This window comes from Callionymus lyra, chromosome 1 (genome assembly GCF_982586985.1).
Source record: "Callionymus lyra chromosome 1, fCalLyr1.hap1.1, whole genome shotgun sequence".
Taxonomy (NCBI): Eukaryota; Metazoa; Chordata; class Actinopteri; order Syngnathiformes; family Callionymidae; genus Callionymus; species Callionymus lyra.
This window is the reverse complement of record NC_141818.1, coordinates 15,017,408-15,030,194: the sequence shown is the minus strand read 5'-3', so window position 1 is coordinate 15,030,194 and position 12,787 is coordinate 15,017,408. Positions and strand designations below refer to the sequence as shown.

The window sequence follows — 12,787 nt, the reverse complement described above, 5'->3', positions numbered from 1 at the left end:
ACTGTGATTAACTGTCCGCTCGGGCGTCTCATCTCCACAGATCTGCGCATCCCTCTCATGTGGAAAGACACCGAGTACTTCAAAAACAAAGGAGGTGAGGAAACGCCGGTGTGTGGATGAAGTGCTTTGATGGGATAAGATTTGTGTCAGAAAGATTTACCGAGACATGGAATATTGAACAGTTAAGAGACGAGCTCCACTATTTAATAACTGTCTAGGGGTTACAAGTGGTGAAATGTAGGGGTAACTTTATAAACAGAGCAAAGATGAAAGTAAAACTGGACACACTGGGGTCAAAGCCAATCGTACAACAGGCGAAAATTTTTTGTATTTGATATTTTCCTGTGAAAGGAAGAGACTTATTGTGAGATTATCAATCTCTTTGTTTTATTTCTCCCATAAAATCCCCTCTTTCAACCCCAGTTTTACTGTAATTGCAAGTCTCTGTACAATTCTTGAACTTTTTAAAGTCTACTAAAGTCATGGGTCACAACATCAACATTAGTTTATTTTGAGTTAAGGGAAACATTACATTAGTGGTTGTTCCCTCTATGGAATTGAACCCAGTGCTGGCAGAAAGAAAAATAAGAGTCTTCTGTTTTTTTCTCCAAATCAACCCCAAAATGCTTTGAAAATAGTAACAATTATTAGGTTTAACATGGTAAGTTTCCTTGGAGTTAAAGTTATTGTATCTTTATTCATTTGACTCATCAACATATTTAAACCTACTGTCCATCATGGATGATGAAAGGCATCAGATGAAGTGCATAAATGCTCCTCCCCAGATACAACACTAATAGACTCAGGGACTCATTCATTCCTCTAGCTATTAGGCTGTTTAATTCTGAATTTGGGGTCAGGAGTGGAGTGAAAGGATTGTTATTATATTCCGTGTTAATCTTTGTATACTTTTCTTTGCGTTATTTCCATTGATCCTTGTTCTTTGTAATTGCACTTTGTCATCCCTTGCACGTTGTTCTTGTTTTTATGAAACTTGCCGTACCTTCTATTGTCTGCCGTGAACTGGAAAACACCACAATTTCCCAAAGGAGATCTCTAGAGGGATTAATAAAGTCAATCTATCTATATTTACAGATTATAAAGCAGAAGTTTGTAAAGTTGCAAGCATTATCCCCGACTACCCCCAATGTCAGGACAGTGTAGTTTTACCTTTTGGAGCCTCCGTTGCTTCTTTGCCAGATACGACATCCAGATTTGATTTTTAAGTGTCAGTTTCTGGTATCTTCATCTGGTTTTAAACTTATCAAGTCTCTCAGTACTTCATGAGTGAATGCTTTATACCGAACATGTGCAGGTACATAGGAAGGTAAACCTAAAACAACAAACAAAACGAATGAGATTAGTCAAAATTACATAAATCAATAACACCAAAATGTCAATTCCTCCCTGTGCATTGTGAAAACCATGTGTTTCTACCGCTTTTTTACTTCATATGAAACTTGCCGTAACAGAATATATAGTAAAATGTATTTATTTATTAATAAGTAAGTAAGTAAGTAATTTTTATTTGTATAGCGCTTTTCAAATCTTCGAAATACAAATGTTGTAGTCCACGAAAAAATGTGTGTTTAAATGTCTCTCAGTAGATCAATATTACAAAAGCTCCAGGGTGAGTCATTGGTGCACCCACGCACATGTGACCTTTGTTATCTGCTGCCTCCTCAGCCATTTTTTATTTTCCTTCCGCTCAAGCAATGCTGTGAAGAAAACATTCACACTCAGTAAAAGTTTAAACATTCCATATATTAAGACGGTTCTGAATCCTGCAGTGCAGCCACGGTGCTGAGGGGGCAGCGATCTCCCACCTCTTCTTAATGGTGTCAAAGTGGGTTAACTGGTGAGCAGTCTGGAGGCTCGTCCTCTCACATGAAATTCATCTGCATGATCTGCTGCATACCAATGAACCCAGGAGACCAGTCCAGGCTCTTAACAAAGCTTAATTGGGCCGTAACTCAGGGTCATTAAGCAAGTCGGGAGAAAAGCTCCGGCCTTGAGTTGAAGAATCTCAAACACATCATTCATCTTGAGTTTCTTGCTTCTGTAATTATATTCATTCAAACCAGAGGTTGATATGTTGGCACTAAATCTTATGTATTCTTATTTTTTTGTATTACTTCTTCGAAATCATCTATGCAGAGTTTTTTCCCCCCCAAAATTCTGTCACATTCCTGTGAGCTATTGACTGACGTACTATTATTATTTTATGAATGTGGTTTCATGTTTTAACATCTAGTTTTTCCCATTTTCCATATTATCGATCCAAAATATGCCAAAGAATATTCAATATATATCAGTTATTATTTGTCTTTTTATCATTTAATAAATATTAACTTGTATGATGATTATTTGAATCTCTATTTGTCTTGTGTTGCTAGTTATTTTTATCACAAATATAATCCTTTTTTAGTTCTCATGACCAGGGTTTTTTGCGTGTATATATTTCTAAAATAAAAAGTTAATATAATGTACAAATTGATGGCAACAACATACCAAATCATATACATTCTTAATGTGTTTCCTCGGGCAAACTGTTTATTTTAATATTATTACAGTTAATTTTGGTAATAATTCTTGATTTAAATATGAATGTATATATATATACAGTATATACAGTATATATAAAATGTTGTGAATGTTTATTATTAAAATTAACTGTATAGTTGCCTTATGTTGCTAGTGATGTAGTTACAGTAATTAAATAACTGAAGGTAATTGTTTTTATTTTGTAAATGCATTTTACATTTATATGATTAAATCTCAATGAAATTAGTATCTTTATTGGAGATTTTTCTTTTTAAGTAATGTTTATTAAAATAAAACTGTTAATAAAGGCATATTGTTGGCAATTAAAGTTACTAAATCTTTTGTTCTCTTATTATTTATGTTTTTAAAATGATTATTCATCAATTACAGCAAAAAAAATATTTTATTTAGACAAAACTATCATTTATTTTATGTCATACATTTTTGTATGGAAAATTAAATATGAATGATATTATACGTTATTTTATATTGTTTATATTTTTTATTTTTAATTATCCATATTATTCTGTCTTAAATATGCAAATAATCATTAATACATATGAGCTATTGTAGTTTGTTTTGTTAATGACAATATTTTAACTTTGATTATGATTTAGTTTTTTAGTTATAGTTGTTTTTTAACTAAAAACAATCATTTTGTTTGTAAATTAACTTTATTCTGTGAGAAAACAGGCGTACATGTCACATGTGTCAGATTATAGCAGGTATAACATGTTTAAAAAAAAAGTTACTTCATTAATATCCTTATGGTTCAAAATATATAGATATTGATTATTATTGTGTCTCAAAAGTATTTTCCTAAGAGTGTTTTGTTCTGCCCTCAGAGCTGCATCGTTGTGCCGTGTTCTGCCTGCTGCAGCTCGGCGGCGAGATCTTCGACACCGACATGGTGATCGTGGACCGCACCCTCACCGACATCTGCTTCGACAACACCATCATGTTGTGAGTGTCCTCGGACTCGGCCCGACTCTCAGGAGCACGTCGATTAAAATGTGTTTGGTGTTCGCAGCAGCGAGGCCAACCCGGGCTTCGAGCTGCGCGTGGAGCTCTACAGCTGCTGCTCCGAGGACGACTACTCCGCGGGGAGCACTCCAAGGAAGCTGGCCAGCAAGCTGAGCTCATCCCTGGGACGGTCGGCGGGGAAGAAACTGCGGGCGGCCATGGAGCCCGGCCCTTGTAGTCCTGTGAGCAACGGTGGAGCCTCTCCTCTCCTGCTGCCCGTCCCATCTGTGCCGTGAGTCTGCTTCCAACTCTGACTTGGATCCGTCCACACTGGGACACTTAGCCACGCTTTCATGGGCCATGTGACCAGCAGTTTTGGGAGGAAACTGGAGACATTGTGATATTTTTTAACTGAATCGTGATGTGACTGCATCTCCTCATCTCATACATATGATGTTTTATTATTATTATTACTATTAATGAACATTTTTTACATTGATTTGTGCATTAGCAACATGTTAGAAAGTATTAGCATTCGCATATGTTAGCATATGGTTTCCAAACAAAGGTTTACTCAAATCAACACATTAATAAAAATCTTTTATCATAAATACCATAAATAAAATAAAACTTATACTTTTACAACAGACTATTATATTTTATATAATATAATATAACTCTTTTTTTTTTAAATAATAGTGTCATTTATGTGTGACTACCACTGTATTAATAATATTTAAAAAACAATTTCATTATGTTTATATGTTAGTTATTGTTCTTTAGATTTAGATTTCTTTTTTTATTTATAATTTTATTTTTACTAATTGAACCTGAAATGTATTATTTTTACCGTGTTTTCTGTTTGACTTATTGACTGTTGGTATCCCTTGTGTTATCTCAGGGTCAAGGTGACCCGGAGGCCCAAAAAACGAATGTGTTTGTGGTATCCTTTTGTGTTGTCTCTGGGTCAAGGGTGAACAAACCTCCACCACTGCCTATGTATTTATGGAAGCCAGGGAGGTCTTCCGTTTGCTTCCCTTCGGGTCACCTTGACCCTGAGATGACACAAGGGATACAACAAACACATTTTTTGTTTTCGGGCCTCCGGGTCACATTGACCCTGTGATAACACAAGGGTTATTAATGATATTTTTTCATTACAATACTTGTTAATAGTGTTAATAATTCAATGATTCTCAATACAGTGAACATATAATCCAGATGTTCATCAACAGGTTAACGTTGTGTTTGCTGTGTTCTCAGCGGTCCTAAATACCACCTGCTGGCTCACACCACACTGTCCCTGTCGCACGTCCAGGACAGTTTTCGTACTCACGACCTCAGCATCGCAGGCAACGGTGAGTGACAGCCTCCGTCAAAAATCTCAGACTTCCACCATCTGTCCGTTCTCAAACTTTTTTCCTCGTGTGTTCACTCCTCGTTCCGTGACAGACGTCGTCAAGGTGACTGTGGTGAAGCGGTAATGATGCGAGCTAACAAGGGCCACTGACAGACAGGCCCCTGGTGTTTTATTCATTGGCCCTTCGCGCCGCCGTAAAGTTTCATGGCTGCGTCGGTGACAGACGCCGCAGCTGCCAGGTTTTAGGACCTCGGCGGCTCGTGCGAGGCGTTAATACTCTCGCATGTCTTTGTTTGTCATGAGTGCATCGAATCAAAACTTTATTGACTAATTGTTTGTTGTTTCAACTGCTTTTAGCACCACAACTGTTTGTTGGTTCGAAAACTTTGAGTTTTCATTTTATTTGTATTGTTTAAGCATTTAATTTTTTAGTAAAATAATGGAATTTCATGAATTCCATATTGAAAGGTTGAATCTATTTTTTTGAATTAAATAATTGTGTATATTAAAAGATAGATTTTTTTGTTCTATTAATTTCTATATTGGGAGGTTGATTTCATTTATTGATATTTAAATGTAAATATTACTGTATTTTCAAAATGAACACATTTGTTTCTACACAGAGTTTCATATGCTTTTTACAATAATTGCATTTATTTTCTTATAAATTCAATACTTTTTAATTTGTAATCTTTTGAATTCAGTATAAAAATGTCAACAAGTTCCACTTTTGCTAATGTTTTTAAATTAAAAAAAAAAAGAAAGAGTTTTTCATCACATTTTAAAAAGGTCTATTATATAATATTATAATATTAAATGAAATATTACAAAACCTTTATGGAATAATGCGTTTGCTCAACTTTGAAAATATATTAAATGTTTTTTTTTTTTAATCGTTATAATATAATATATAATATACCATCTACCATCAGATTAACACTAGAGCTTATTTAGGAACTTCCTTTTATTTATTCTTTTTTGTTTCTGTATGTTTTGTTTATTTTGGTTGACGACCCCTTATATCAGCACAGTATATAATGTGCTCTTCCCCTGCTTTATTCATTATACCAACATTTTTATATTGAATTTAAAAGGCTACAAATTCAAACATATAGAATATAAATATATATGTTTTTATTGTTAAAATTAGAATATCAATTTTTATATTTTTTTTATGTGTAAAAAAAAAAAGATTAATTCATTTAGAAAATATTCATATTTGAATTAAATTGGTCGTAAAAGACTAAAAAATTCAACCTTTCAAGATACAAATAATTAAATGTAGTTATTAGAATAAAATGATTAAAAAGGATTTTTTTTTTTTTTTTTTTTAAAGAAAAGGTCGATGTTTAATTCAACAGGTGAATATTCTGATGCCACTGATATGACTCAACGATTCTTCCAAAGTTCTCTTCCTCTCATTTTCGACGATCCCTCCCTAATTATCTCCCTCCGTCCCCCCTCCATCAGCAGAGGACTCCTCCTATTGGCTGCCGCTCTACGGGAGCGTGTGCTGTCGCCTGGCGGCCCAGCCTCGGTGCATGACCCAGCAGATGATGAGCGGGTGTCTGAAAGTCACGGTAAAGTTCGCAGACGTGTGCTCGGCCACGATAAGAGTCGCTATCTGCGGCTCACATTTACGTCTCTTTTCCTATCTTTTCCCGCCTCGCAGCAGTTGGGAAGTGACCCTCACAGCTGGACCAAAGTCTTCGCCGCCCTGAAAGGAACCAGCCTCTCGTGCTTCCACCTGCAGACGGACGCCGAGGCCGGCGTGGAGCCGGCGTTCACCATCGCCATCAATAAGGTCAGCGGAGAAATGGCGGAGATGGTAGTAACGTTGTAGGAAAGTCCTCGTGGTATTCCCGGGAACACCTGAGGCTTCGCTGGCTCGGATTGGCGAGGAATCGGCCTGTGGACGGCTGCCAGTTTGAATCCAGGGGCCCCTCCAGGGGGAGCTCATGAGCCAATAAGACAAACAACACTAAATCCGTTGCCTTGGTAACCGTTCTTAAAAATGCCCTTGAGCAAGACTTCTTTCCTGGAGTTGCCGCAAAGTTGCTCCAAACCTGCTCCGGCAGATAGAGTGACACGATGAAACACGCCTCATTAGCTCCTCGCTGAAGGTCACGTGTCGACGATATAAAGTGAAGTCACCTTATTAAAATCATGGAGAGAATATTCATAAAACCCAGCGTGCCGGGAGTCGAGCCAGACGCAACAACCCCTGAAAAAGTTGTTTTTTAAAAAAAAAAAGAGGCTGCGAGCGCCGCCAATGTTTAATATATTTAGCACCAGAATGATCCGAAATGAGAATAATAAGTATGCAGAATTATACTCACAAAAGTCTGATCATATGCTGAAACTAGACACTAATTTGACCCAGATGTTAATCCATCATGACTAATTATGCTCATTTGCTAGTGAAGTGGAGCTTCACGCTCAAGGGTGTGTGGACGGAGCAACACTGCGCTCTAGTGGTGGCAGCGTGCATAGCTTAAGCCTCTGATCAGCCTCTGATCCTTGTTTTCATGATATCATCGACGACAATACACGTCGAAATTTAAGGTTTGTTTCTCTCTGATGCTTGTGTGGGTTTCCTCTGAGTAACTTTGGTAATTCAAAATCAAAAGTGAGCGTTTTTATTTTAGTGTGGCCTCCTTTAGCGTTTTTCTTATATATTTTTTTTAATTATTATTATTATTAAATTTATAAAAAAAACATTTTGATTGTAAATACACACTTTTTGGGGGGGGAATAAATAGCTTGATTGTAAATTGTATTAAAAAAATTGGTTTTGTATGATTTTTTATAATAATATTAATAATATATACAGTATATATATATCGGATGATTTATTTAATAATTTACTAAATAGGGTTTTTCAAAATACTGTGTTTTGTACAGGTATAAGACTTCGGATAAGTTTTATTAAAATAACCTTTTTTATTAATATTGAGAAATAGAAATTAAAGAAAGAAAATGGCCTCTATATTTCTTGTAGAGTTTCAAGAAAAAGTCAATACTTAATTTCATTTGTTCTAACTTTTTTTTTAAAGCAACTGAATACTGCTAATTTATAAATTAATTATCTATACATTTCGAAGACTGTCAATATTTGTTTTATTTATTATTAAAATAATTGTTAAGAGATATTTCAAAGAATTTACAAAATATAGTAAATATAATAATAGTCTATATTTTATCAACTGTTTGAGGATGGTCAGCATGAACACATTTTTTTTAAATGTATCAAATTAATCATCCAGAATAAAAAAAGTTGTATTCATTTTGGATTTTTACTGAGTTAATGGAAACAAATAAATAAAATGGCCAGTATTTAATATAGTATAATAAAATATATTTTCTAACCGTGGAGAATATTTATTAATAATCATTTTAATTTAAAATGCAAATGTAAAGAGTCTGACAAAAGGGAGGAAGGGTGAAGATAAAATGAAATCCTTGATTAAAAAAAAAACAAAATTAAAAAAGGAAACTCTCTTCAACAAAAAAAAAAACATCTTGCATGTTTTGACCTCAAGATGAAGAGATAAACAACTCCGTCCGACTCTTTCTCAACCTCTATTTCTCTCTCTTCTGCTCGACAGGACACTCGAATACGAGCCTCCGAGAAGGATCCGGACACCAAAGCTCAGATCATCTGCATCAGCAACTTGTACGGAGGTGAAGAGGTCACTCACACGCTGACCCCGGACGGCCGCGAGGACACGCACCGGTGGATGGAGGCGTTCTGGCAACACTTCTACGACATGAGTGAGAAACACTGACGGTGGTGACAATAGTAAACCGTCGCTGACGAGTCCGTCTTCACTCACAGGCCAGTGGAAGCAGTGCTGCGACGAACTCATGAAGATCGAGCTGCCGTCGCTACGGAAACCGACGCCCGTCACTCCCAAACAAGGCTCTCTTTATCACGAAATGGGTGAGATTTTTTAAATGTATTGATGTGCACGAGAATCCTGGTTTTTCTCTCTCATCTTTGACGTGTTGACTCACTCTCTTCTTTCTCTTCCTCCCTCCTCCCTTTTTAAATCTCCCCGTGTGCCCCGACTTCATCATCATTTGGCTTTTGTTTCTCTTTTTTTTTTAAATAATCCCTTTTACATTATTCATGGTCAAACTGTCCGTCAAACCGACACCTGAATCCGCTTGATCTCGTAATGAATCCTTTTTTTTTCCTTCCATCGTTATTCTCCACGTTGATTTCCTCCTTCCACACTTTTCTCTCCTCCTCCTCCTCCTCCTTCTCCTCCTCCTCCTCCTCCTCCTCCTCCTCCTCCTCCTCCTCCGGCAGCCCCCCTCGCTGCCCCCTCTTGCGAGGGTCTTCTGCTGCAGGATAACGCTGTGTCTGCTGAGATTCGTGCTCTTCTCTCGTCCTATTACAATGACAGGTGAAGGTTTGAGTCTCGCTCCAGACGACTCCTTGTGGAGTTGTTGTTCTCCCGGTGACTCCACTTTCCTCCCACACTCCAAACACACAGCTGTTATTTGATGACTTTATAACTTAGTCCATAGCAGTATGTGGCTGTTTATTTATGCTCCCTGTGATGGACTGCTTTCCAGAGTGTCCCCACCTCATGACCAAGTGATCCGAAAAGTCATCTTATTAATAGTACTTATTTGTAGTGATTGGTAGCTTCATGAAGCAGTGTCATTATTCCACCAGATGGCGATATCTGCACCATTTTTCCTTTGTTTTTCAACTAGTGAAACATAACATCATTTTTAAACTGATAGCGCCACCTACTGACCTCTAAACAACATGATACTGCTTCATGAAGCTTCATCAGACCATCACTAGTTTGGTAGTAACTAGACTGGAAAACGACTCAGAGTCTTTGAATGCTTTGTTTGTTATTCCATCATGAAAAATGTGTTACTTGAGAAAACAAAAACATACAAACATGGTGGATGCATTTATATTCTTATTTTCTTGGTTTATTAGGACAATTAAATTATTCTCATTATCACACAAGAGCTCATATAGAAAATAAATAAAAATAAACTGACACAACAAATGATAAAGTATGTTAAAATGCAAACCCAGAATCTTATATGTAACGCTTTTATTTTTAAAAATAAACTCCGTTTGTCTGCATTAATTGACAGACTGAACCTATTTGCTTTTTGCTCCCCCAGTGTTAGAACAGTATATCTGCAATAATTGAATTTTAAAAAGTACTCTCTGTACTTCAGCCACGATGGAAATAAATGCAACTGCCGTCTCCAACTCTTTGCCGATGACATGTATCATTATTTTTTCATCTTTTTTTTCTAAGTCAAAATTTCACAAAGCCCTGCTTTAAATGCTGGATTTTTTTTTTTTAAGTAGCTCTTTGGACCTTCAAGATACACATTCCTACTTATTTCTAAATTGTAGCTCAACATTTTGTGTTTGTTCTGGCATTGACCGGTTTAATGTAAGCATTATTTTCCGGGAAACACCTTTGGATCAAATTGGGAAAAATAAAGTAGTTGACCAGGGAAAAACCAAAACAAACGTTCAGGATTAAATAAAATACATCTCACGTAGTCCTCGGCTGGTTTCTCTGCAACAACATGTTCTTATGTAGAGTATGTGTTTTACTTGTGTGTTTCAAAATAAAACGCCTTAAGACAGTAATAATCAACCCAATAGAAATTAACTTTTTTTTCTTTCCGTTTGGTTGGATTTTTTTTCAACTTTGTTTTGGATTTTTTTTCAACTTTGGTTGGATTTTTGTTTTTATTATATTTTCTTTTTGAGCGTGAAATTATTTTTTGGATAATTTAATTCAATAGTTCCATATATTAAAAGGTTGAATTTATTTGTATTTAATAATTGAATTCAATAAGTAATAAACTGCAAACCTGATTTAAATGTATTTAAGTATTTTTATTTTTTTAATCAAAATTATTTTTACAGCTTTGGTTTGATATTCTTATTCTAATAATTTCAAAATATTGAATTAAGACTTTTTATTATTTAAATTGGAATAACATTATCAAACTTTATGTGAAAAAAATGTATATTGTCACTATTATACCAGCATTTAATTTAATTTAAAAGGCTATAAATTTAAAATATATATATATTAAATTAAGAATGTTTATTTTAGAATAATTGAAACTTAATATAATGGAGTTGTGTGTGCTTTTGAATCCCCAGTTCTTCTGTCTCGTCTTTTATTTCTCAGTGGTGACATGTCATGTGCTGTGTGTCTGTAGTTGTGATACTTCTGCAGTTTCCTATATTGTTTCAGCTTTTTATGCGTTAGTTAGTTCGTTTTTGTGTGTTTTGCTGTTTTTTATGTATCTTCATGTTATCTTCAGTGTCTATAAAAGGTGCCTTTAAATAAAATAAATTATTTAATGTGTTATACATTATTTTTTGAACATTTAATTTTCTTAAACATATTTTAATCATTTTTTTCATATAATAATTCATCTTGCTGAACCGAAACCGTTTCATCTGAGCGTCTCTTCTTCTCTCCTCCAGTTATTGAATCCTCAGACGACATCAGCAGCACCGTGTCCGACATCCTGGCCCGGAGGATGCAGGAGCTGGAGCTCCGCAGCCAGCTGGGCACGTCTCCCACCTGGATGTCTCTGTTCCAGGAGACCCCCCAGAGTGCTGGTCACCCTCGCCCGTGCACCTCCTGCGTGTCCGCCCACAGCCCCTGCCCTCGCCACCGCCCGCCCCCCCGCAGCCCCCAGACCCTCCTGCTGTCGTCGGACGCCAGCCTGACCTCGGACAGCGACAGCTACTGCAGCACCAGCCCGTGCTCGCGCCACCACGGCTGGTCTGACCTCCCCCTGACCTTCACCTCCTCCTCGTCGCCTTCGTCCCGCCTGAGGCCTCGCACTTTATCGCTGGATGCGAAGCTCAGCACCCTCCGAGGGCGGGGTTACGTCGGAGGAGGGGGCGGGGTGGGCTTCCACTGCAACCGCCAGGCTCCGCCCACCTCCCTGCTGCGCTCGCAGTGCGGCACGCAGACCACCCTCTCCTGCTCCAGCTCCACGTCCAGCAACAGCTCCAGCAACAGCGAGGGCAGCCACGAGTCCGCCCCCTTCTCCAGACCCTCCCCGGCCCGCCGCAGCCTCAGGAACCTCCGGGCCAGACTGGACCCCCGGAACTGGCTGCAGAGTCAGGTGTGACGACGACCGTCGCTAACCAACGTCGTAACTGGGAGGTACTTTTAAAAAAAAAGATTCAAAAGGAACATTTCCGTGTCTTTGGAATCTCTTAACTGGAACGACTCACTCACTACTGCTCGGACTGGATCTCAAACTAACTATAGCATGATGGAGCTCCTCCTTAAACTACTGTGATACCCGTCACCTCGCAACGAACCCCTTAACATGACGCCAGTCCCGCGCGTTTACTGTAATCCTTCGAATCATGCTCGTAAAAAAACATTTTTACTGTAATTTAATTTTTATAAGTTAACAGACTTTTCTTATACGACTGTTGGGGCGTCACCGCGGCTCGTACATGTATTGTAGATTATAACATTGAATGTTATGACTAGTGTGTCCGCATGTTCGCCAGCAGAGGCAATAATATAACGTTAATGACAATAAATGTTTTATCGACCGAGGGATGTCGTCTATTTTTCTTCAAATTTGATCTGTATTTTTGGAGCTTAAAAAATGTTGGTATTTGTGCATTTTAGGATAATACTAGTGATGAGTTGATGAAGCAGTGTCATGTTGTTTAGAGGTCAGTAGGTGGCGCCATCAGTTTAAAAATGATGTGACGTTTCCTTAGAACAGTTCTTCAAAACAAAAGGAAAAAAGTGCAGAGATCGCCATCTAGTGGACTCTGAAAATAATGACACTGGTTCATGAAGCTTCATCAGACCATCACTAGTTAATGTTTTAGTTGCATTTTCAACTCAGACTCTTCTAACTCTACTT

The 12,787-nt window shown here is 37.3% G+C and overlaps 1 protein-coding gene across 7 annotated transcripts in view; it reads left to right on the top strand.

Moving 5' to 3' along the window:
- rtkna (rhotekin a) overlaps positions 1-12,468 on the top strand; it is an 84,430-nt gene extending 71,962 nt beyond the window's left edge. For 3 of the 7 annotated variants that reach the window (XM_087794709.1, XM_087794715.1, XM_087794716.1), the window contains exons 3-11: positions 41-94; positions 3,390-3,507; positions 3,575-3,799; positions 4,771-4,865; positions 6,338-6,447; positions 6,540-6,671; positions 8,476-8,641; positions 8,706-8,810; positions 11,367-12,468. In XM_087794709.1, coding sequence (XP_087650835.1) covers positions 41-94; positions 3,390-3,507; positions 3,575-3,799; positions 4,771-4,865; positions 6,338-6,447; positions 6,540-6,671; positions 8,476-8,641; positions 8,706-8,810; positions 11,367-12,025 — 1,664 coding nt within the window. In that variant the 3' untranslated portion in view covers positions 12,026-12,468. The remainder of the gene's footprint in view (positions 1-40; positions 95-3,389; positions 3,508-3,574; positions 3,800-4,770; positions 4,866-6,337; positions 6,448-6,539; positions 6,672-8,475; positions 8,642-8,705; positions 8,811-11,366) is intronic. The other 4 variants (XM_087794713.1, XM_087794714.1, XM_087794712.1 and 1 more) reach the window with 4 other exon arrangements.
- Positions 12,469-12,787: the final 319 nt, after the last annotated feature.